At 52.2% G+C, this 22,693-nt stretch overlaps 1 protein-coding gene across 1 annotated transcript in view; it reads right to left on the bottom strand.

The window, feature by feature from the left end:
* Positions 1-244: 244 nt before the first annotated feature.
* CNN2 (calponin 2) overlaps positions 245-22,693 on the bottom strand; it is a 37,290-nt gene continuing 14,841 nt past the window's right edge. Inside the window, exons 2-7 of the mRNA XM_085638757.1 lie at positions 13,093-13,214; positions 11,398-11,464; positions 10,615-10,752; positions 9,204-9,320; positions 7,555-7,701; positions 245-2,431 (exon numbers count right to left, since the gene is read on the bottom strand). Of these exons, the coding sequence (XP_085494883.1) occupies positions 2,162-2,431; positions 7,555-7,701; positions 9,204-9,320; positions 10,615-10,752; positions 11,398-11,464; positions 13,093-13,214 (861 nt within the window). The 3' untranslated portion in view covers positions 245-2,161. The remainder of the gene's footprint in view (positions 2,432-7,554; positions 7,702-9,203; positions 9,321-10,614; positions 10,753-11,397; positions 11,465-13,092; positions 13,215-22,693) is intronic.

The raw sequence follows: 22,693 nt of genomic DNA, 5'->3' as shown, positions 1-22,693 counted from the left end.
AAAGATTGCAGCGATATTAGCGTGATACAGAGCATTAGTCAATGTCAAACAGAAGTGTGGAAACAGAGACCGCCTTAAAACCTTTGAGCAAAAGCCTGCACACTTTTCTAACTTGCAACGAGGGTGGGCGCGTAGGCAGAGCATGTGAATTTATAACCGATTCATGCTACAAAGCTTCCACTTTCCTTACAAGCCCCCCCTTGTTTGTAGATGACACAAAAGAGATTAGCAGGGTAGACGGAAGCAATTTCAATCCAAGTCCTTTAATACACAGAATGAGACACATTTGGAATGCACTGTACGTTTCACATATAAATTGCCGTCTCTTGAATCTGCTGCGCGCAGTTTGTACTCATGGAGATTGTTCAAGTGGCAAAGGAGATGATTTTGTGCAGCTTTGCGACAGCTTCCAGTTCCTTCTCACACAGGATGGTCTTTTCTTACATTTCCTTAACGGAGGAGGCCACCATCGACGCACATTATCCGGTGGACACTCAACCATAACTGAAGGGAGGGCGCATCCTAAAGGAAACAAGAAACCTATATCCAGTTAGCCAGTCTCCAGTTCAACGAGTGGTTCGAGGAGTGCCATCGAGCCGAAGGCTTGAGCTGCACAAGAAGGCTCAGGAGTAACTTAAGATTTCAGTAAACAAAAATCAGACCTGTCAGCTGTTCTCGCCTGTGGCCATGGAAGCGACCAATCAGAACTCCCGTCCTGCCAGGCGCTACCTTCAAATTGACAGGGAGCAGAGATATCCAAACACAGATGCTATCTGCTCACATTTAACACTACATTGTATTTGCTTTAGTCGCCTACATAGCTACTCAGTAGCCCAATGAACAGAAATTGGCAGACTAATGTGGTCCCAACATATAGAGTTTCTAGTCAATCTAAGCATTTTCTTCTTACAGAAAGAAAACTTTTAAACAAAGTTAAAAATCCTAAAGGTATAAAAAATATTTTACTAGAGCATTCCATAAATAGGCACCTAATGATATTTGGCTGGTTTCATCACAGAGCTGCTTCTACGCATCCACCTTCCACACTTCTAGGAAGGAAAGAGTCAGCCACCATTGGATCACACTACAAGACAAAACATTTTTTTTTTAAAACAACAATTGTTCCCTAAAGAATGAATGTGATGGATTGCAGGAACATCATGAAAGCATTCAGATCCAGACTTTGATTTTACAGAATGAAGAGATACCTGGGCGCATTCTGGTCAACCCAACAAGAAGGGAGAGAAACCAAGGTTCCGTGGGAGGAATGGGACTGGAAACCAGGGAGGGACTTGAACCCACAACTCTTCTACTCCTAAAATGTCCACGAGGAGACAACCACTCAGAGAAGGGCAGTTTTGTTGTTGCGTCACACCTCTATCATGCACCGAATGGAGAGTCCAGCTTTGGTGAGTAGAGAGACCTGCTCGAGTGACGCAGTCTAGAAGGAAGAAACAACTCCTAGACTGAGAGGTACTCGTGAATTAGTAAAAGGATTTGTCTACTCAAGCAGCGGCTTAATCAAGTAAGGGAATGATTGGACTTAGAAAGTGGGGAATGTCATTTAGGGAGGGAATGATACAGCTTGGTACTGAAGGAGTGATGATGGAGTAGGTACAGCGAGGAAGGACTGCTGGCCAGTGACGAGGGGATTGTGTCTAGGATGACTTAATTGCGTATCGAGGGAAGGACTGTGGTTTGAGGAGTGGTCTGGTCTATGGATGGATGGTGTGGTTCACAGATGATGAGCATTATCGAGTGAGGACTGGAGTGATCTCCTTGGGAAGGCATCTGAGCTTTCAATCAGGATTTATAATTCACGTCCTGGCAGAGTAACTGTCGTTACACACTCCTGTATTTACCTTTGAGAGCCACGACACACCTAAGTCAAGGGCTTTTGTGAGGTTTGTCTCTTCATCTTTACCCTGCCCCCCCCCCCAGACATAACACAACTCAGCAGCTGCACTGAGATAACGGACATGACCCAAGATTGCTGTGCAGTTTCCTGCACCTCCTCCCAACAAGAGTCTTCATTCATCGCACTTTGTGGAAAATTGGAGTTGACCAGTTTCATTTTTAAATAGGATGGCCCAAGTGGGAAGAATCGGTCCCTCGCTGTGGCCTCGGGTGGCCCAGCTTAGCAGAAGAGTTGACACCGCGATCACAAGTCACCATCCTCCCCATCTTGATAATACTGGTGTGGCTGCTGCCTAGTGAGCTGTTCGGGGTCTGGCTCGGGTAGGTCCTCTGGGTTTCCCTGCGGACAGTACTTGGGGTCATAGATCTGCCGCCCAAGGCCGAAGATCTGCCCGCTCTGGTTGGCCCCTTGATTGTATCCCATCTGCAGGGACATCGAGGAGTTGTCGCACTTCTCGGTGCCGGTTTTGGTGTCGTAGATGTGCCTCCGGGTCCCAGGGGCTGTCATGCCAACCTGCAAGGGAAAGAGGACAGGGTGGGCAAGGACAGAGTAGAGGTAAAGAAGGTCTTTTGGACAGTCATCTGGGAGGAAACACTGCCTCTAGCAGACACAAGCACTGCACATGAATCCAAACTTACCTGCCGCAAAAACCTTGCAGTTTAATACCTATTCTGGGTTCACAGTATTTGAAATGTATACTTTTTAGTAGATGAATCTAAAATAATTCCAAACAGTGGCAAAAACAACCTACATGAGCATTAATTTGAGGACTTCGCTCATATTGGACTTCTTGTGAACTTGAGCTTAACTCAAGAGAGTGGTCAGGATCAGTCCGGCGCCCATGTTGTCCCCTTCTGAACTTCTATGACACCCTACTTCCAGGATTTTCTTTAACCTCTGAAGCCTCCCATCTCCTGAGAGCCTGCACTGCGTCTATCACAGATGCCGAAGTGCTGCCCACCATCATAGGACTGTCCTTGGCATCAACAATGACTATCTTTGCTTATGTGTAGGTACCAGAGCATTTAAGAAAGTATTATTTCCTAAAATAAACTTGAACTGGCTCTCTAAAGGCATCACTAGCTGACTATTGTTCCTTTTAAAATAAATCCAATTAGAATAGAAGCTGTGAATGTGCCAGTGCTTTCTTATTTATTGGCTCTGTGGCTTTCGTAGACAAACATTGATACATACAAAGTGCCCCTGAATCAGGATTACGCTTGTTTTCGCACACTGTTTCGTAACCACTTCACATATCCTGAAGGAAGAGGCCAAGGGCTCTATTAAGGTCATTAGCTTAGCTTTTAATGACTAAATTGAGACGCTTTCTGAATTTGAAAGGGTCTTTTTATGGACGAAGGCTGCGATGAGGAGAATCAGCCATCATTGTTGCCGTGTTGTCTGTGTGAATTAGCGCGATCTTTTCCGGCAGTGGTGCCTGAAATACCCTGAGAGCTACAAACACTGCTTTCATTTCTAGCATGTTGATGTTCTGTCTTCCTTTGGCGGGAGTCCCCTCGCCTGGATCTCTAGGACGGACGAGTTCCCCCACCAGCCCCTCAGTGAGGTCTCCATCAGGACTGCTAGCTGCTGCTGTGGACCTGCACGCTGTGTGCCCACTAGCAGGTATCTTCTGATCCACCATCGCAAGGTGTGTCTGAACATTGGGTCGCAATAACACTCGATCCTCGTAGTCGCTTGAGAGAACGGACTCACAAAACACTTGAAGGAGAACAACCAGGCCTCATTATTACCCTGACTCTTAGAGACTGAGAGGTCTAGTATGGGGGAGTTACTCGGTAGACTGTCTTCACTCACTTACATATATGGGATAGGCTCTTGCCGTTATCGAATTGAGCTAAACCAAATGGGATTTCTTGGTGTCTCAGTACAATCCTAGTTTGTGTAGCAACATCACTGTCTCCTGTGTGTGTGACACCCATTGTCGAGCTGGCTTCCACGTTACCAACGAATCACCCGGGTAAAGGATCGCATACACCCTAAAGATGAGCAAACACAACAGCAAGGCGTCTGTTTCATAAATACCACTGTAGCGGATCGTGTCCCAGAAGGTAAGGCTTTGAATTGGTAATGTTTTCCACCTCCCAAAAATATGAGCCGATGACAGAGCCTTGGCTACCTTAGAACGTTTAAATACGCTTCCTTTAGGTCTAAGACCATTGCAAAGTGTCTGTGGAGTCTGGGAAGTGTTGCCATTTTAAAGTGTTTTCTTTGCAAATACGTGTTCACAATGTGTAAACACAAGCTCGGTCTCTAGAACCAGCATTTTTCTCTGGGGTTAGAATGTAGACTTATTGCACCCCAGCGCCCCCGAGTAAGCTGCTCTTTCCAGGGTCCCCAGCGCCCCCGAGTAAAGCTGCTCTTTCCAGGGTCCCCAGCGCCCCCTGAGTAAAGCTGCTCTTTCCAGGGTCCCCAGCGCCCCCTGAGTAAAGCTGCTCTTTCCAGGGTCCCCAGCGCCCCCTGAGTAAAGCTGCTCTTTCCAGGGTCCCCAGCGCCCCCTGAGTAAAGCTGCTCTTTCCAGGGTCCCCAGCGCCCCCTGAGTAAAGCTGCTCTTTCCAGGGTCCCCAGCGCCCCCTGAGTAAAGCTGCTCTTTCCAGGGTCCCTGTTTCTTGTGTTTAAAGACACGCAGGGATTTGTGTGAATTCTGCAGTAAACAGTATCAATTTGTTGGCGATTTCCCTCCAGCGCTGGGAAAAAACCCTTAATCTCCCCCTACAGGTGCTGAAGTTTTAGGTGGGGGAGGGGGTTGGGGGGAGGAGTGAGTATGAGAATGAGGTCCTGGTTTGGCAGAGGATGAACTCCCCCTCAAGGTTCATCTTGGCTGAGATCTGGAGCTGCCACACACACTGCGCTTTTGAAAATACTTACTTTGTGAGGTTTGCTGTTGTGCTGGAAGTGACGACTGAAAGGGAGAGGTGTGGCACAGCGACCAGAGCAGCTGACTCCGGAGCGAGGGGCTCATGGTTCGATCCCCGGCGCCGGCTCAGCATCATGCGACTCTGGGCAATAGCTCACTTAATCTCCCCGACGGCCCCCAGCGCCTTGAGCACCTTCGGGGTGAGTAGTTTGCACTTTATAAATGTGGACTATGGCACTGTCTGCTGTGTTTAGTACGAGTGCCTTATAGAACCTATTGCTTGCCTTCCCTGCTGTTGTCTGTAAGCAGGCCTGTGCTGCTGTGGAGTGTGCGCCACCAGCGAGCCTGGAACCTGTTGCCCTTTATGCCCGTGGGATCCTGGGGAGCAGACTTCCCCCGTCCTTCCTACACCTGGAGCCCTAGAGCTGGTTCTAATCACAGCTCTTGTTTTCAACGCAGTCTTTGCCACAAGCAGCAGCCGAGGAGTGTTCTTTGCGCAGGAGAGACCTCAAGCAGAAAATCCTCCTCCTCAGCCGTCCTGTTGAGCAGCTGCCCTCTGAATATCCGAGGCAAGTTGAGGTCTCTTCAGGACAGGACGCGTTCACTGGGTTCTTCTTCAGTTGTTCCTCGGTGTCTTCCTGAGTGAGATGGGCGGCCACGTTCAGTAGGACACACATCTTGCTGCCTGTGACTTTCTTCACCCGAGTCAGGGCACTGAGGGAAAGATGAGGAGAAATGGGCCATCTTTTGGTTTTGTCATTTTCATTTTGGAAGTTTATAGGACCTCCGCCCCTTTGAAATGCCTTCCTTTAAGCAATTTGTCATTTTCTTTGGCTTTGAGTAAGAGGTGTTCTATTCACCGATCTTGTAAAGCGCATGGACATCGGGCTTCCCACTACTATCGGCGTGGTTGGAGTCAGTGAATAAAAGAGATAAAAGGATTAAGGGAAGAAATACATCTTTCGTTTTTTCTGAAAGTCAGGCAATTGTCCTCCAGTCTGAGGCTGGTAGGCAGAGCGTTCCAGAGCTTGGGTGCGAGGTAAGTAAAAGACCGTCCTCATGGTTGTTTGACCTCCGGTCCCTATTGGCATGGTCGGCAGGGTCTGTGTTGTGCTTTGCCCGATGTATGATGCATAGTGCCTTTAATTTGCAACTTATGGGCAGCCAGTGAAGAGTTTGAGCGCAGCAGCTGCTAATTTTATTTTCAGAATACCCAACAGTATCCGGACAGCAGCTTTCTGATTAATCTGACTTTTTTAGTCACTGACTTCAGGCTGCCCAAATAAAACGAGTTGCCATAATCAAGGCGAGACAGGATCAAACCGTGAATCACGATTCTACGCGACTCTGTCGGGAGTCATTTCAGGACCTTTCTCAGGGCTCTCAAGAGGCCAAAACGGCTACCAGCCAGCTTTTTAGCTTGGGAGGCCATGGTTAGATGATTGTCCAGGGTCATCCCTTTACTTCTGACTTGGGGACTGGACGTTCTCCTAGAGGAGATGGCTAGATGATTTGATCCCAGAGAGTTGGTTTGTTCCCTAATACCAAAACCTTGTCTTTTCACCATTCAACTTCAAGCAACTGGTTACCATCAACTCAAAAACCTTGTCTAGGCTGTGTTGAGCCTCACGGAGATAGGGTCCATGTTTGGTGACAGTGTGACAACCAGCTGGGTATAGTCTGCCTACGATACCATCTTAAAACCAAAGGAACAGATGATATCTGATAACGGGCAGACATAAAATGTTAAAAAGCATAGGGCTCAGAGACGAGCCCTGCGGAACTCCACGGTACAGCTGATGACTGGACGACATGAAGGGCCTCTCGCTAACCTGAAAGCTGCGTTTGTCCCAAAATAGAGGGACGCCACCTGAGGGCCTTGCCTGTAATACCAGCTTCTTCCAGTCAGTGAAGTAAAATAGGATTGGAAACCGTATCAGAGGCGGCACTGAGGTCCAGGAGCATCAGTGCTGCTTATCCACCCTGGTCCATTATAATTTTTAGATACTCTGTGGCCCACCCTAGTGGAGGCTGCTTGGTGCTTTGGAGTAGACGCTCCACTGGAAGCCGGTCCTCTTTTTGAGAAAACCCATCACCTTGGTGTCTTTTCTGAACTGTGACCCGCTCAGTGTGAGGTTTTGTGCTTAAGTCTTGAAGGAGGTTTGTTTTGGGGAAGGTCTTAAGAATCTGACACCTCAAAATCTGGTGTGGAATGGTGTTTACCATTTTCCGGTTAAGCAGTCCTGGAAAGCCTGTATTGAGTCCATATGTCTGCGTTATTTTTAAAACGCCTTATGCCCCCATGCTACCTAAGTGACGCCCACCCTCCTCCTTTTCATGGTAGTAAGGTCATGACTTCACCGGGGCACTTAGAGCACAGGCACTTCTCTTTACCTCCTTCCCCTAGTTGATGCCCTTGTTTGTACCCCCATGTGTTCCCCGCTTCTTCGCCTCCCCAGGCTCCTTCAATAGGAGGGCTCGCTTGGTGCCTCTAAGCTACTCTGCCTTTTAGTACATCACCTCTTGCTGTTCTGCGTGCACCATAACTAGCTGGCACACTTAATGATGAACTCACTGTAGACTTCGCTGCCGTGGCCATTCACCTGCCTGGTTCATTTTTGGTGCACTTAATCTCTACTATGCCCCCCCCCCCCATCTGAATGCCACATAAGTTGGTGCGACTGGCCCCCTGTCTGCCCCCATTTCTGGCTGGCACACTTGTTTGCATGTGCTCTTCTTACTGCCCGTGGTCTCTTACCTGGCTGGCACACTTGTTGGTGCCCATCTGTAGACTGATGGTAGAATGGTCCATGGGTGCCAGGATCTGGTTCTTAGGATCATAAAGGTGCCTCCTTGTGCCGTAGGCGGTCATTCCTGATTGGCTGGCACATTTATTTGTGCCCATCTAATAATCAACACCAGAAAGAAAATGGCAAAATGAGAGCAGAAATTGACTTTAATGGTCAGCATGTCACCCCACATGCCCCCTCCTCCATCACCTTTACTGCCCCATATATGCTCAGTCTCTGCTTCTCAGCTGGTGCCAGTTGACCCGAGGCCTCCGACTGTCTCCCTGCACCCCTGTGCTACAATCCTTGCTTCGTATCACCATCTACCTTTCTCGTCTGTTGTCTCTAGGTGCCGTCTGTTGTGTTGCACTTGTCCTTGAGGGATTACAATGATTGCCTGACCCGCTGCATGCCGGACTGAGTGCCTAGGACCGTCAGTCGGGCCTGCTCAAGCTTGGTGGCTGTCTTGTCTACATCAGAGGTCACCCCGGGTCCAGCTGGCTCACTCCCCCTCTCTGTGTTATTGAATCTTTTTATAATGTGGAAATCTTTGGGTCATCGTGACTGCTTCATCTTTCTCACACCGTCCGCACTTCTGGGGAAGCTCCCATCTGGCTCCGTGATCCCCAGGGCCCAAGCTTCTTGAATACACTTCGCGTCTCTTGGGGGCTCCTGACTGTCTCACCTAACCGAGGGACCACTGACCGTCACAGTCGAGCATACAGGGTACTCACGACTCCCTCAAATCTGATCACCCTGGGCCCTCCAATCTGCTCACCCTGGGTCCTCAAATATGCTCGCCCTGGGCCCTCAAATCTGCTCGCCCTGGGCCCTCAAATCTGCTCGCCCTGGGCCCTCAAATCTGCTCGCCCTGGGCCCTCAAACCTGCTCGCCCTGGGCCCTCAAACCTGCTCGCCCTGGGCCCTGTTGGGGGCCTATCTTGTAGGATTGAGAACTGAACCTATAAGATCTGTTCAACGCCAGAGCCATTTGTTCCTCTTCAGAGTGTAGGACTGTGCATGTTGACCTGCGAAGGGATAAACATGCCGGTCGAGGGCACCTTCGGATCTACCCATCTAGCTCCCGTCCAACAACACTGACCAGCATGGCAATACTATGGAGCAGACATGCACCTTCAAATAGGCACAGAGGACGTCCGCGTCTGCACAATCCAGAACTATAGCCACACCGCTCCTTTCCACTCTCCAAAGCCATGATACCTTGGGTCCTCACCTGCACCCTCTTCCCTCACTAACTGGCACCGTGCTGAACCACCGCCCTAGTACACAGCTCTGCTGTCCCGGCGTCTCACCTGCACCCTCGTCATTCACTGACTGGCACCGTGCTGAACCACCGCCCTAGTACACAGCTCTGCTGTCCCGGCGTCTCACCTGCACCCTCTTCCCTCACTGACTGGCACCGTGCTGAACCACCGCCCTAGTACACAGCTCTGCTGTCCCGGCGTCTCACCTGCACCCTCTTCCCTCACTGACTGGCACCGTGCTGAACCACCACAGCTCTGCTGTCCCGGCGTCTCACCTGCACCCTCTTCCCTCACTGACTGGCACCGTGCTGAACCACCACCCTAGTACACAGCTCTGCTGTCCCTGCGTCTCACCTGCAGTCCAATAACACACTGGCCGGCCTTCATGGTGGATTCGTCAAAATTCCGCTGTTGTTTCTCTGAGTAGCGCACCCCAATATCCACTGGAGTGGGGGCACCTTTTGTCTTTGCCTGTGAGGGTTCAATGGGCATTGGTTAGGAGTGGGATCTGGGGATACAGCATGTCTTTGATAGTAATGCATTGGTGTATTGCGCCTCGACTGGAGCAGGGTAAGGACTGGGGCATGATAAGGACTGGCGCAGGGTAAGGAGTGGGGCAGGGTAAGGGGTGGGGCAGGGTAAGGGGTGGGGCAGGGTAAAGACTTGCGCAGGGTAAGGACTGACGCAGGGCAAGGACTGGCGAAGGGCAAGGACTGGCGCAGGGCAAGGACTGGCGCAGGGCAAGGACTGGCGCAGGGCAAGGACTGGCGCAGGGTAAGGACTGGCGCAGGGTAAGGACTGGCGCAGGGTAAGGACTGGCGCAGGGTAAGGACTGGCGCAGGGTAAGGACTGGCGCAGGGTAAGGACTGGCGCAGGGTAAGGACTGGCGCAGGGCAAGGACTGGGACTGGAGCAGGGTAAGGACTGGAGAATGGTAAGGACTGGAGAATGGTAAGGACTGGAGCAGGGTAAGGACTGGAGCAGGGTAAGGACTGGAGCAGGGTAAGGACTGGGAATGGAGCAGACTAAGGACTGTGATGTCTCAGAATAGTGGACGGTACATGCTGTGATCTCCCCTTTCAGAACAGTGATGGGGTGGACCGTGAGCGCTTAGGTGCTGAAGGTGGCACGTGGACTGGCTTTCTTCTGTCCTAATTGGAACAAAGCACTGGTAGTTGCTGAAACCTATTGGACTTGTGAGGCGCGCGGCACCACATGCTGCATTCATTCGATGTCAGAACACGGAGTGCACGCTCACTGTGATCTGTCCGATCCCAGCAGCCACTCATTGTCCCAGGGTTGTGAGGGAGCATGAGGTGTTCCGCTGGCTGGAGACCAGCACCGGGATCACCGTGCTATCTATCGGCACAGAGGCACGAGGTGCAATGCCTCTGATTGCGATGGGATCTGGCACGCGCAGTGATCGCTTAGGTTTGGATCAATAAAGTGACACAGGCTGGTGAGAGTCACTGCAGAGGCAAAGCTTGAAGACGAGCACAGACTAATCCTGTGATCAACTGTACACATGACCCTGTGTGGGCACATGCTGTGATCTGTCAGGCCTAGAGCAGTGCAGAGCTGCGCGCTTTAACCTCTCAGAAGCAAAACAGTACCGGGTCAGCGCAGCGCAGGGATGTGTGCGGGAGCCTCTAATGTCTGGGACATGTAGGGGTGGCTACTGTGATTACTAGGATTCAAGTGTTGTAGGGGAGGTCTGGGGCCTGTCGAGTACAAAGGACAGTGCAAAGACCTGCTGTCATTCTTACCATGCCTGCAAGGGCCAGCAGAGTCACCTGCACCTGAGTCATGTTCCCATTCTCGAACAGGTCGTTGGCTTCGAAAAGGTCCACCGGGTTCAGGCCATATTGGGCCATGGCCTTGATGAAGTTGGAGAGGTTCTCCAGCTGCAGAAGGGGGAGGAAGAGCACGTGTGTGAGAGGCAGCTCTACTCCAGCCTGGACCCACAGTGCAGAGAGGTACAAGCAGGGACATCTTAAGGATTTTGAGGGCCAGTGTTCGGTCAGCTTTAAATGTATGATCCAATTTCATCTTTTACATACCCCTCTCTAGCCAGGTCACTTAGAGTGCACAGGGACATTCGTCCAAATTCTAAATGTGTTTACATCTCATTTTCGGGCATTTCTCTGCAAAATTTCTGTAACAGATTTTCACTCACGACCCACATTAAAAATAAATGAAAGGAAACATAATTTAAAACATTCTGTTTAAGAATAATTCAAGCTCATCAGGGAAAGAATCTCTGCAGAACACAGCAGCTCTATCGGGAGCCCCCCCTGAAAGACTGGGGCCCAGGGCTAGAGCCCACTTTACCCATACCTCAAAACGTCTCTGGGTACAAGCTGTGCACTATATTTTTACTTTCTCTTTAATGCATTCAGCCAGAGTTGAACTGATAATAGAAAATCATGCACAGCATCTAGCTTGCATGGTTGCAGTATCAACAATGGACACATGGTGGCAGCCGTGTTCCATGCATCTGATGTTTCTGAAGTTGCTGCCCTCGTCCCCCTCCTTCAGGCTGCTCTTACCTGAGGCCAGTTCTGGTTGGAGCGGTTTATCTTCCCGATGGAGCCTGGTCTCAGCTTGTTCATGAGCCTGCAGGGGGCAAAGAGACGGCATCAGTGATTGATCACCCACATGCCAACAAGGAGGCGGTGCCAGGGCACATGCATGACAACAAGGAGGCGGTGCCAGGGCACATGCATGACAACAAGGAGGCGGTGCCAGGGCACATGCATGACAACAAGGAGGCGGTGCCAGGGCGCATACATAACAAGAAGGCGGTGCCATTTCACCTACATGACAACAAGGAGGCGGTGCCAGGGCACATACATGACAAGGAGGCGGTGCCAGGGCACATACATGCAACAAGGAGGCGGTGCCAGGGCACATACATGCAACAAGGAGGCGGTGCCAGGGCACATACATGACAAGGAGGCGGTGCTATTTCACCTACATGACAACAAGGAGGCGGTGCCAGGGTAGCAGGAAGGCAGTGCCAGGGTAACTACATGATAACAAGGAGGCAGTGCCAGGGCACATACATGACAAGGAGGCGGTGCCAGGGCACATACATGACAAGGAGGCGGTGCTATTTCACCTACATGACAACAAGGAGGCGGTGCCAGGGCACATACATGACAAGGAGGCGGTGCTATTTCACCTACATGACAACAAGGAGGCGGTGCCAGGGTAGCAAGAAGGCAGTGCCAGGGCAGCAAGCAGGCATTGCCAGGGTAACTAAATGACAACAAGGAGGCAGTGCCAGGGCAGCGTCAAGCCGTTACTTTAAGGTGGGCTGTACCCCCTGGCAAAGGTTGTCACTGCGGCTGGTTGTACTCACTCACAGACTCGCACGCCTAAAAACGCGAAGTACCCACTCACACACAATCACCCAAAGGTGGGCAATACTCATACAGGTTCATCTGAGAGCAGGAAGTACTTGGTCACGCAGGCTGACTGCCCACTCACAGGATCACCCAAAGGCAGATTCATTCATTTCACGGCTCTTGTGGAGCGCACAGTTGCCTGCGAAGAGGCGTCCCAGCGCTACCCGGGATGACTGGTTAATCCAAAGGTGGGCAGTACTCACAGGATCACCCAAAGGCAGGCGCAGTGTCCTGCACAAATTGCATGAAGGTGGACACCAAAAATGCAGGATCCCCTCGATCGTAAAGGATCCTTCGAAGGAGAGAAGTCTTTCACTGAGGATGATCTGAAACTGGCACCACTGACGCAGTACTGCAGGAGGCCAATGGCGTGCAGGGTGTGTACAACAGCACACGAAGGCGGGCAGCATTCACTCCCAAAGGATCCCTCAGGGAAGAGCAGTCCTCACTCCCACAGGATTCCTCAGGGGTGAGCAGTCCTCACTCCCAAAGGATCCCTCAGAGAAGAGCAGTACTCATTCCAAAAGATCCCTCAGAGAAAAGGAGGTCCTCACTTCCAAAGGATCCCTCAGGGAAGAGCAGTACTCATTCCCAAAGGATCCCTCTGGGAAGGGCAGCACTCACTCCCAAAGGATCCCTCAGAGAAGATCAGTCCTCACTTCCAAAGGATCCCTCGGGGAAGAGCAGTACTCACTCCCAAAGGATCCCTCAGGGAAGGGCAGTCCTCACTCCCAAAGGATCCCTCAGGGAAGAGCAGTCCTCACTCCCAAAGGATCCCTCAGGGATGATCAGTAATCACTCCCAAAGGATCACTCAGCGAAGAGCAGTACTCACTCGCACAAGATGACGCCATCCTTCAGCCCCTTCTGGAAGTCAGGTCCGATCTTCTTCTGGGTGAGTTCCTCGATCCACTCTCTCAGCTCGGCCTCTGCTTGGAAGTCATACTTGAGGGCCAGCTAGGGGGGGAAAGAGATACAGAGGAGTGAGTGATACTGAACTAGAGGCCATCATTCAATCCTTATTGGTACAACCCGCGGCATACCCATCCACACCCTCCTCCTGGTAAAGTTCAAAATACATTGGACACTGTCCCTTTAAGGCAGCGGGCTGCAGCTCCCCCACAATACTGTGTCCAGACAGATACAATCAGTTCATTTGAGGCGCTCGGGAGGGAGTCTCCCAGATACTGAACTCCGCCCTTCAGCTAACCCTTCACAAACATTTGTTTGCGTCTCAGTCCCCGCATGAGAGCTGAAGGAAGCGCTTTTCTCTGAGGCTGGATGCGAGCACCCCCGCCCTGCCAACCACTAGAGGCTGTGTGCAGGGCTGCATGGCCTGCTGTGGGACCCGTGGCAGTCAGTGCATAGCCTGCTGTGGGACCCGTGGCAGTCAGTGCATAGCCTGCTGTGGGACCCGTGGCAGTCAGTGCATGGCCTGCTGTGGGACCCGTGGCAGTCGGTGCATGGCCTGCTGTGGGACCCGTGGCAGTCAGTGCATAGCCTGCTGTGGGACCCGTGGCAGTCAGTGCATGGCCTGCTGTGGGACCCGTGGCAGTCGGTGCATGGCCTGCTGTGGGACCCGTGGCAGTCAGTGCATGGCCTGCTGTGGGACCCGTGGCAGTCAGTGCATGGCCTGCTGTGGGACCCGTGGCAGTCGGTGCATGGCCTGCTGTGGTACCCGTGGCAGTCAGTGCATAGCCTGCTGTGGGGCCCGTGGCAGTCAGTGCATAGCCTGCTGTGGGGCCCGTGGCAGTCAGTGCATAGCCTGCTGTGGGGCCCGTGGCAGTCAGTGCATGGCCTGCTGTGGGGCCCGTGGCAGTCAGTGCAGGGCCTGCTGTGGGGCCCGTGGCAGTCAGTGCAGGGCCTGCTGTGGGGCCCGTGGCAGTCAGTGCATGGCCTGCTGTGGGACCCAGTGCATAGCCTGCTGTGGGACCCGTGGCAGTCAGTGCATGGCCTGCTGTGGGACCCGTGGCAGTCAGTGCATGGCCTGCTGTGGGACCCGTGGCAGTCAGTGCATGGCCTGCTGTGGGACCCGTGGCAGTCAGTGCATGGCCTGCTGTGGGACCCGTGGCAGTCAGTGCATGGCTTGCTGTGGGACCCGTGGCAGTCAGTGCATGGCCTGCTGTGGTACCCAGTGCCTGGCCTGCTGTGGGGCCCGTGGCAGTCAGTGCATGGCCTGCTGTGGTACCCGTGGCAGTCAGTGCATGGCCTGCTGTGGGGCCCGTGGCAGTCAGTGCATGGCCTGCTGTGGTACCCGTGGCATTCAGTGCATGGCCTGCTGTGGTACCCGTGGCAGTCAGTGCATAGCCTGCTGTGGGGCCCGTGGCAGTCAGTGCATAGCCTGCTGTGGGGCCCGTGGCAGTCAGTGCATGGCCTGCTGTGGGGCCCGTGGCAGTCAGTGCATAGCCTGCTGTGGGACCCATGGCAGTCAGTGCATGGCCTGCTGTGGGACCCGTGGCAGTCAGTGCATAGCCTGCTGTGGGACCCGTGGCAGTCAGTGCATAGCCTGCTGTGGGACCTGTGGCAGTGGGTGCATGGCCTGCTGTGGGACCCGTGGCAGTGGGTGCATGGCCTGCTGTGGGACCCGTGGCAGTCAGTGCATAGCCTGCTGTGGTACCCGTGGCAGTCAGTGCATGGCCTGCTGTGGGACCCGTGGCAGTCAGTGCCCCGCTTCAGCTGGACTAGTGAAGATGGTGGACACCGTAGTAAAAGGAGTCATTGTGGGGGGCAGGACCGGTGCTTTAAATGGGGGGGAAATAGCGCAGGTACTCATTCAAATGTGGCGAGTGGGCGGGGCTTGGGGCGGGGCCTAGGGAAGACATGCCGATACTAATGGACTTCGACACTACTTGCAGCACATACCACAACACACGAGAAATGCCTTTCAAGAAACAAAGCAGGTTTATTTACTCATTACACAAAACGAAAGCCAAACGCAGCGATATTTTAACATTTCCTTGTTTTGTAATATTCGCAACATCAATACTGTTAATTGCACACTTGTATATATTCTCGAGTGACACAGAAAGAAACAAGCAGACGCACACACAAGCATCCCACACATTTCCGTTAACATAACTTCCAAGGGTGCCTCCATTCTCTCCCCCTTTCTCTCACACAAAAACAATCGCAGGGAAGCGCGCAGGCATGCAGACAAACATAAACAGACACTTAACAAAAGAATCAGGTGGGAGTAAAGCCAGTTGAACCTGGTTACCTTCCACGGCTTTCTTAATTACGGCCTGCCTCGAGGTCTGTGTTTGCAACACAGCATGATGGTGAACAACCGGACATATGCAAATGGGCCCACGATGAATAGTTCATCAGGGGCTCAGCTCAAGTTTACAGAAGTGCCTGGGCTGTCAGAGACAGGCTGCCAGCACCAGCGTTTCATGAGTATCGGCACTCTCCTCGGCAGTAGAGAAGTGCCAGTACTCAGCGTGATAAAACTAAGAAGTGCCGGTACTCAGTGCCTGTGAGTAACTGCCCATTTAAAGCACTGGGCAGAACTCTGGAGGGTCAGTGCAGACTGCTCGTGCTGCGAGTGAAGTCTTCACGCACACGCGCCAAGACGCTCCGGCATACGCATGCGCTCTATAAATGATTATCCTATCCTATCCTGGGTGCCTAAGTGTCCCTTCCAGGCGGGTCAGTGGTGGGCTCTCAGTCACCTCAGTTGGCACGGCTCCTCCTCTGACACGCTGGGTGGATCACTCATACACTTGCACCTCCCTCGTCCGCCCTAGGTCAGTGCTGGACCCTGGCCTCCGTGTCAGCAGCACTCACAAGTCAGGATGACGCTGATGCTGAATAGAACATGAAGGGGAGGGTTCTGTGACGTCGGCGTGACCTGGGGTCAATCACTCATACCATCAACGCAGGGCTCCAAGGGCGTGTCTGGAGTGTCACGCACCACACCCTCATACACCCACTTCACGCAGAGATGTCTCCAGCAGAGACTCATAACACGGTCCGTCGAACAACATGAAATGGCAAGAAGGCGACCCGCACTGTGATACACAAACCAAAAGCATGCTCAAGCCCAGCACTGCACACAACCCTGGGAGATCTGTGTGTCCTGGAGAACCTGTGCTGACCGTAGAGCCAGAATAATGAAGAAGAGGGGAGGGGGAAGTATGGTGGATGGAAGAGATGGATCCTTCCACCATCCTTGGTCTCACCTCTTCTACCTTCCTCCACCTCCTCTTCCCTCCACCATCATTCCTCTCACCTCTTTTACCTTCCGCCACCATCTCCTCTTTCTTCCTTTCACCTCTTCTACCTTTCTCCATCGCCACTTCACCCACCATCCTTCACCTCCTCTTCTTTCCACCATCCTTCCTCTCATCTCTTCTACCTTCCTAAAAGCATGTGGCAGCAGAGCTGGACTCTGCTGATCGGCCGATGGGCTGGAGGCAGGGGGTGGAGTGTATTCCCTGCACCATCTGTAAACATACCGAGTGCAACCCACTCTCCGCCGCCATCTTACACTGCGGGTGGTCCGCCAGCGGATTCAGTGGGAGCAGGAGCGTAACCCGTGCCGCTGCAATAACCCGCTGAGATGTACCTCCTACGCTCCGCTCCGTCCATGATGCCAACTCACCTCAGCCAGGCGGTCGCCTCCTGGCCTCGATGTGACCATACCACCCCATGACCTCAGCCGGTTTGTACTCCCTAAGTGCTCATGACCGCTTGGCGGACGTCCCTCTAAGTAGTGTGGCAAAGATAATCTCATCGCGTTGTAAACCAGCCTGCCAGGGCCGGAATCGGCGAGTTTGCAATTGCGCGGTGCGAGACTACCCTTTAAGTGAAAATAAAAGAGGACAGCATGGCAAGGGGCCCGGCGTCTGGCTTCCCTTCTCCCTCTCCACCTAGCAGAGGGGGTGGCAGGCCACCCCTCTGGGAGGTAAAACGCTCCATGAAACCAGCGCCTAAATGCGTCAATTAAAGCAGAGCGGGCGCAGCAAGCGGAAGCCGGCGCGTGAGATGACTTTAGTTAAATAAATGCATAGGTATCCATTAGCATCGACACAACGATACAGCAAGAAGCAAATAGAAAACTTTATGAATAACACAACATAATACCAAAATATGACCACCAAAGCAATCTTAATTACTCAAGTGAAGCCCAAAGGATGATACCTGACTGGCTGCGAAGCAGCGAAGAAAGAGGCACCCGGGAGGCCATACAGGGCGGGGGCTCTATGGTGAGACATGTGACCGTAAGGGGTTCAAGGGTAATGCAGGGTTTTAAAAAAAAGTTTCATCTGATTGGCTGCTGAAAATAAAGAGTAAAGAAATTAGCATCGTCGGAGCCTCCGTGTCCTTAATAGAATTGAAAATTCTGGTCGCGAATGTTCCCATTTTTTTTTTTATCACCCCATGGCGATTGTGTTTACAGAGAATGCGTATTCCAATCTGTCGCGTTGTCTCCGGTGCTGTGAAACCCGTTGGTGAGTACAGGCGCTGTACCGGGTGCACCTCCATCAGTAACTGTGAAGGGCGGGCCCAGTGAGGCCACCTAATTCAGGCCCCGCCCCTCCGGCATAGTCTGGGAGTCAGCCATTGTGAATCACCGGGGCGCCTCGAGGCCCGACCCACCCATAACGAATGTATGCAAATGAATAAGAAACTAGGAGGACCCCAGCTACCGTGCACAAGGACTGTCGGAGCACCTGGAGAGGCAACTCTTGTGGGTGCACGGATTGAATGCACGTCTGAACCCCAAATAATTAAGGACTATTAAAAAAACAAATTCAGCGAGGGATCCTATTGGCCCGGAAGAGGCCGGTTCACCTCCGAAGCGGTACAAAAAGGGGTGGTGATGGAGGGAGCATCAGAACCAATCAAACACTCATACCCAGTCAACAGATCTGGGTTTGATCCATCACCGTTCTTTAGCCCACTCTGCCACCCCAGTTCAGACATGGCCATATGCAAATCAGTCTGACCCTGTGCCTCATGGGAACAGTCCAGCCCGAACTGCCAAGCCATGCCTTCCCTGGACCGGAAACAAGCTTCCTAGGACCGGTTTCTGGCATTTCAGCCGTCTTCAGCCAGGCTTGCTTGAATCCAGTGGCAAAGTGAGCAAGGGACTCACGTCTGAGCATACCCTGCCAACTTATGGCGAACAAAGCGGTACAAAAAGGGGGTGGTGATGAAGGTAGCATCAGAACCAATCAAACACTCACACCCAGTCAACAGATCTGGGTTTAATCCATCACCGTTCTTTAGCTCACTCCGCCACCCCAGTTCAGACATGGCCATATGCAAATCAGTCTAACCCTGTGCCTCATGGGAACAGTCCAGCCCGAACTGCCAAGCCATGCCTTCCCTGGACCGGAAACAAGCTTCCTAGGACCGGTTTCTGGCAGTTCAGCCGTCTTCAGCCAGGCTTGCTTGAATCCAGTGGCAAAGTGAGCAAGGGACTCACGTCTGAGCATACCCTGGCAACTTATGTACTGGGGTGAATGTATGACATTGTTCTGCATTCTGTCAATCAATTGTTGTTTTTGCATTTGTCACCCCGAGTGGGACGGGTATGCTCAGACGTGAGTCCCGTGCTCTCCATGCCACTGGAATCAAGCTATCCTGGCTGAAGAGGGGTGAAACCCCGAAACCGGTCCTAGGATGCTTGTTTCCAGTCCAGGGAGGACCTGGCTTGTCAGTTCGGTCTGGACTGCTCCCATGAGGCACAGGGTCAAGACTGATTCCTCCATGGAATTTGATGACAGCAGCGCCTGGCAAGCCCCTGCGTGATCCCGCAGACAAGGGGTGACTGCGAGAGAACTCTGCGCCCTGCCTGGAAGGAAACTTCCAGGGGGAAGAGACACACGGGGAGCTCTGGGTACAGAAGGACTGAAATATCCAGGGACCCTGCGCGACGCCAAGCGCCTGACGCACTGGCGCCTTCCAACATTTGAAGTGAATGAAGTCCCTGCTTTGAAACTGCTAGGAGCCAACTGCACCCCTAGCTGCAGGGGCCACCTGCACCCCAAGGGTCACCCGCACCATAGCACACATGCCTGCTCCCAAGCACACAGGGGCCACCTGCTCCCAAGCACACAGGGGCCACCTGCACCCAAGCACACAGGGGCCACCTTCACCCCAAAGCCGCAGGGGCCACCTGCACCCCCAGCCGCAGGGACCTGTTGTAAATTAAAGCAGAATGTGATTAAGCATTTACTGAAAACATTAATGCTTCCCCTTTAGATCGTGTTTTCCTCGTTATGTTGACAGAAGTCCGGACTCCATTTTGTATTGACATGCTGCCACGTGTTCGTCACGAGGAGAGTCCGACCTCTGTGTTAGTTGCTCCTGTAATCTGCCTAGTAACAGTTTATAAATAGCTCTCTTGTCCATCTGGCGCATGCCCAGACTTGACCACATCTGTTATAATTAGCTTTGCTTGACCATGTGTTTTCGCGGGCTCAAAAAGTATGTTAGCTCCGCCCATGTATTGATTCAGTATCGAGAATGACCATAAACGGTAATGTTCTTCGACCTCATGTTGTATCCACCCACTATGAGCCCCTCTGTTGTGTATAAAAGGGGACTGTGTACGCAAGTTCTGTGTGCTACTCCATGCAATACTGAAGAGTGTTGTGTGGATTGTAGGACCACCCTTAAGGGTTAATAAACGTTGTCTTTGTACTTTGCAGTTTCCGTGCCAACTTCCTTATAGATTCCGTTACAGGAGAGCGAACCCTTGTGCTTTGCGGGCCTAGCTGGGGCCTGTGTTCATCAATTGGCGCCCGTCACGTGGGGCTCATCGGCGACTCGGATGCTCGAAGGACTGGTCGCGACGAAGGTGAGGAGTTTGGCCGGGGACGTGATCACTGCCAGCGGCGTCTTAGCCCTGGCATCCCGAGGTTTTCCTTCCTTCCCTTCCGAGCTGACCGTCTGGGTGGCGCCGGTCATCGACTGAGACCTCTTCTGTCGGTCCTGCCGTGAGAGCCGTTTGGGCGATTGTGGAGCTTGGCAGTTGGAACCTGGACTCTTGATTGGTAAGAACCGTTGTACGGTACTTGCTCCGAGTTTTTGAAGCCTGGGTCTGGCTATTTGAGTTTGATTGATGATGACTAGTCATATTTTGAATTTGTCTTTGTGAAAATATATGCGTTGCAACACATATAGGCAGGTAATGTGGAGAAATTTCTCCGGAGCTGTGTAAACTTTGAACGGCGCAACGATTAAGTGCCATTTTCTTTATAATATTGCATATTTTGCATTATTCCTAGCATGCCTGCTTTTAGCGCACTCCGTAAGTGGTGCTGCTGTTTTGGAAATCGGTTGAACCTCGAGGAATCTGCTCCAGCTCCCCCAGAGGGGACTCCTAATAGGGATATGTACGTGAAGCATGGTCTTTCTTCCATAATGTACAGCACGCTATGGAGGAAATACACGAAGAAGGATCCTGAGTTGCGATGGCCTTTGTATGGATCGTTTGATCTACGTAAGATTGAGTATGTGGAACAGTGTATGTGTAAACGACGTGCTCGTCAGGATATGTTTGAGTGTGTGCGATTATGGGTGAAGGAAGTGCGTGAGCGAGAGAAGCGTGAGAAAGCGCTGTTTGATAAGGAGCAACGAAAGAATGATCATGTGCGAGCGCAGGAAGCGAAGCGTCGGGAGGACAAAGAGCAAACGGACAGACAAGAGAAAGAGCATAGGCTACAAGTTTCGGGTCAATATGTTGTTCGCCAGCCGCTTTATCCTGTCCTTAATAATCCTGATGATGATTTTTATTTGCTAGATCGCTCTCCGCCCCCTTATGTTGGCGCATCTGCTCCACGGCCGCAAGATTCTGACCCGGTTTCGGGTAAGGTAGACACACGGTCCATGCTGTCGGCCGAGCAAATGGCTGAGCTTCGGACACTTTCCTTCCGTGCGCTTAAAGGCAAGGTATCCATGGAGGACTTATTTCAAACTTGGGGGCCGTGGCAGGAGAGAGATAAAGTGTATTTTCTGGGTCATTTCGCGGAAGAAGTGATTACTGCTTTCCGAAAATATTCTCATGTCCTTGAGCCTGACGAAGTGTCTTCGGACGCTAGAGCAATACGTAACGGTGCTTTTTCTCCCTCTAAGGCTCCTGAGGCGGCTCGGCGGCTGTTCGCCTTGCGGGACGAGGTGCTGGCCCTTCGAGAGAAAGCACGCCAACAAGCGGAGGAGGAGAAGCAGTCGGATTCGGTTGCGGCAGGGGGCTACCCATCTACCTCCCAGTCAGATAAGGATGATGTAGTGCATGCTAAACCAATGCGAGAGGCGGCGCCTTTGTATGTTCCTCCTAAAGGAGCGGGGACTAGCCCGGACATTAATTCCGCCGATGCTAGGGGATATTTTGTGTATAATTGGGTTTATACTCCATGGCATAGAGCCGATGTTATGGCATTGAAGAATGCGTTGCCTGACCCCCGCAAGAATCCAGCGGCCTTCTATGAAGAAGTTGAGGGGGCCATGAATTCTTGCATTATGACTTTAGCGGATATAGACCTGTTCTTTGGCCTTATTCTACCACCGGACACGTGGAGGTCTGTCCGCAGGGTAGATGATGTAGTTGCCTTTAAGGCTCGATGGTCTGACCTTGAGGATGAGGATAGGGAACGGAAGCCCGCACAGAAACCACCCCAGAATATTTTAGATCTCCCTGCTGCTATTGTGGCTAAATTGAAAACAATAATTCCCCCCAAAAAGATTGACTGGAATATGTTAGCAGCATGTAAACAGAAAGTTGACGAGTCAGTTGCAGATTTCTTCACGCGCTTTGAAGAAACGTTTCATGACTTTAGTGGCCAGTCGCTTACTGACGACACAGGCCGCCACCTTTTCGCGGACAAATATGTGGCTAATCTGCTACCGGCAGTTGCGGCCCGGTTAAAAGCGAGTGAGAGTTCTTGGTCCTCCGCGACACCGTCGGCCCTTCTGACTATCGCTCAGTATTATGAGCGTCAGGAGCACGAGGCGAAGGGCCAGGAGGAGAAGAAATCGAAAGATCTCAAAACCAAGGTGATGTTAGCACAAGTATATGGCCCGCCCCGACGGGGTAATAATAATAGAGGAAGGGGCGGATCTTATGGTCCCCCTTCGGGCCGATCTGATTTGAATAGGAACCAGTGTGCGTACTGCAAGCAGTTGGGCCATTGGGCCAGGGATTGCCCAGCGTTGCGTGCTTCGCGTCAGGGGCACACTCCGGGTGGCCCGAGAGGTAGAGGGGGCTTCTCGAACTTTAGAGGGAATTCTAACGATAATGTTCGTTTCGATACTGCCGGGCAGCACCGAGATAGCTCAAATGTTTTTGATCGCCAGCACCAGTATCATGTATCGGACATCGATCAATCGGGATATCATGATTCTCAGCATGCATAGGAATGCGTTGGATGGGGGTCCGAATCAGTTGAGGTGCCGGTCGATCAGACGGGTCCTTATGTATCGGCTGA

Source organism: Triturus cristatus, chromosome 12 (genome assembly GCF_964204655.1).
Source record: "Triturus cristatus chromosome 12, aTriCri1.1, whole genome shotgun sequence".
NCBI lineage: Eukaryota > Metazoa > Chordata > Amphibia > Caudata > Salamandridae > Triturus > Triturus cristatus.
The sequence above is the reverse complement of the archived record's forward strand: the minus strand, read 5'-3'. Positions and strand labels throughout refer to the sequence as shown.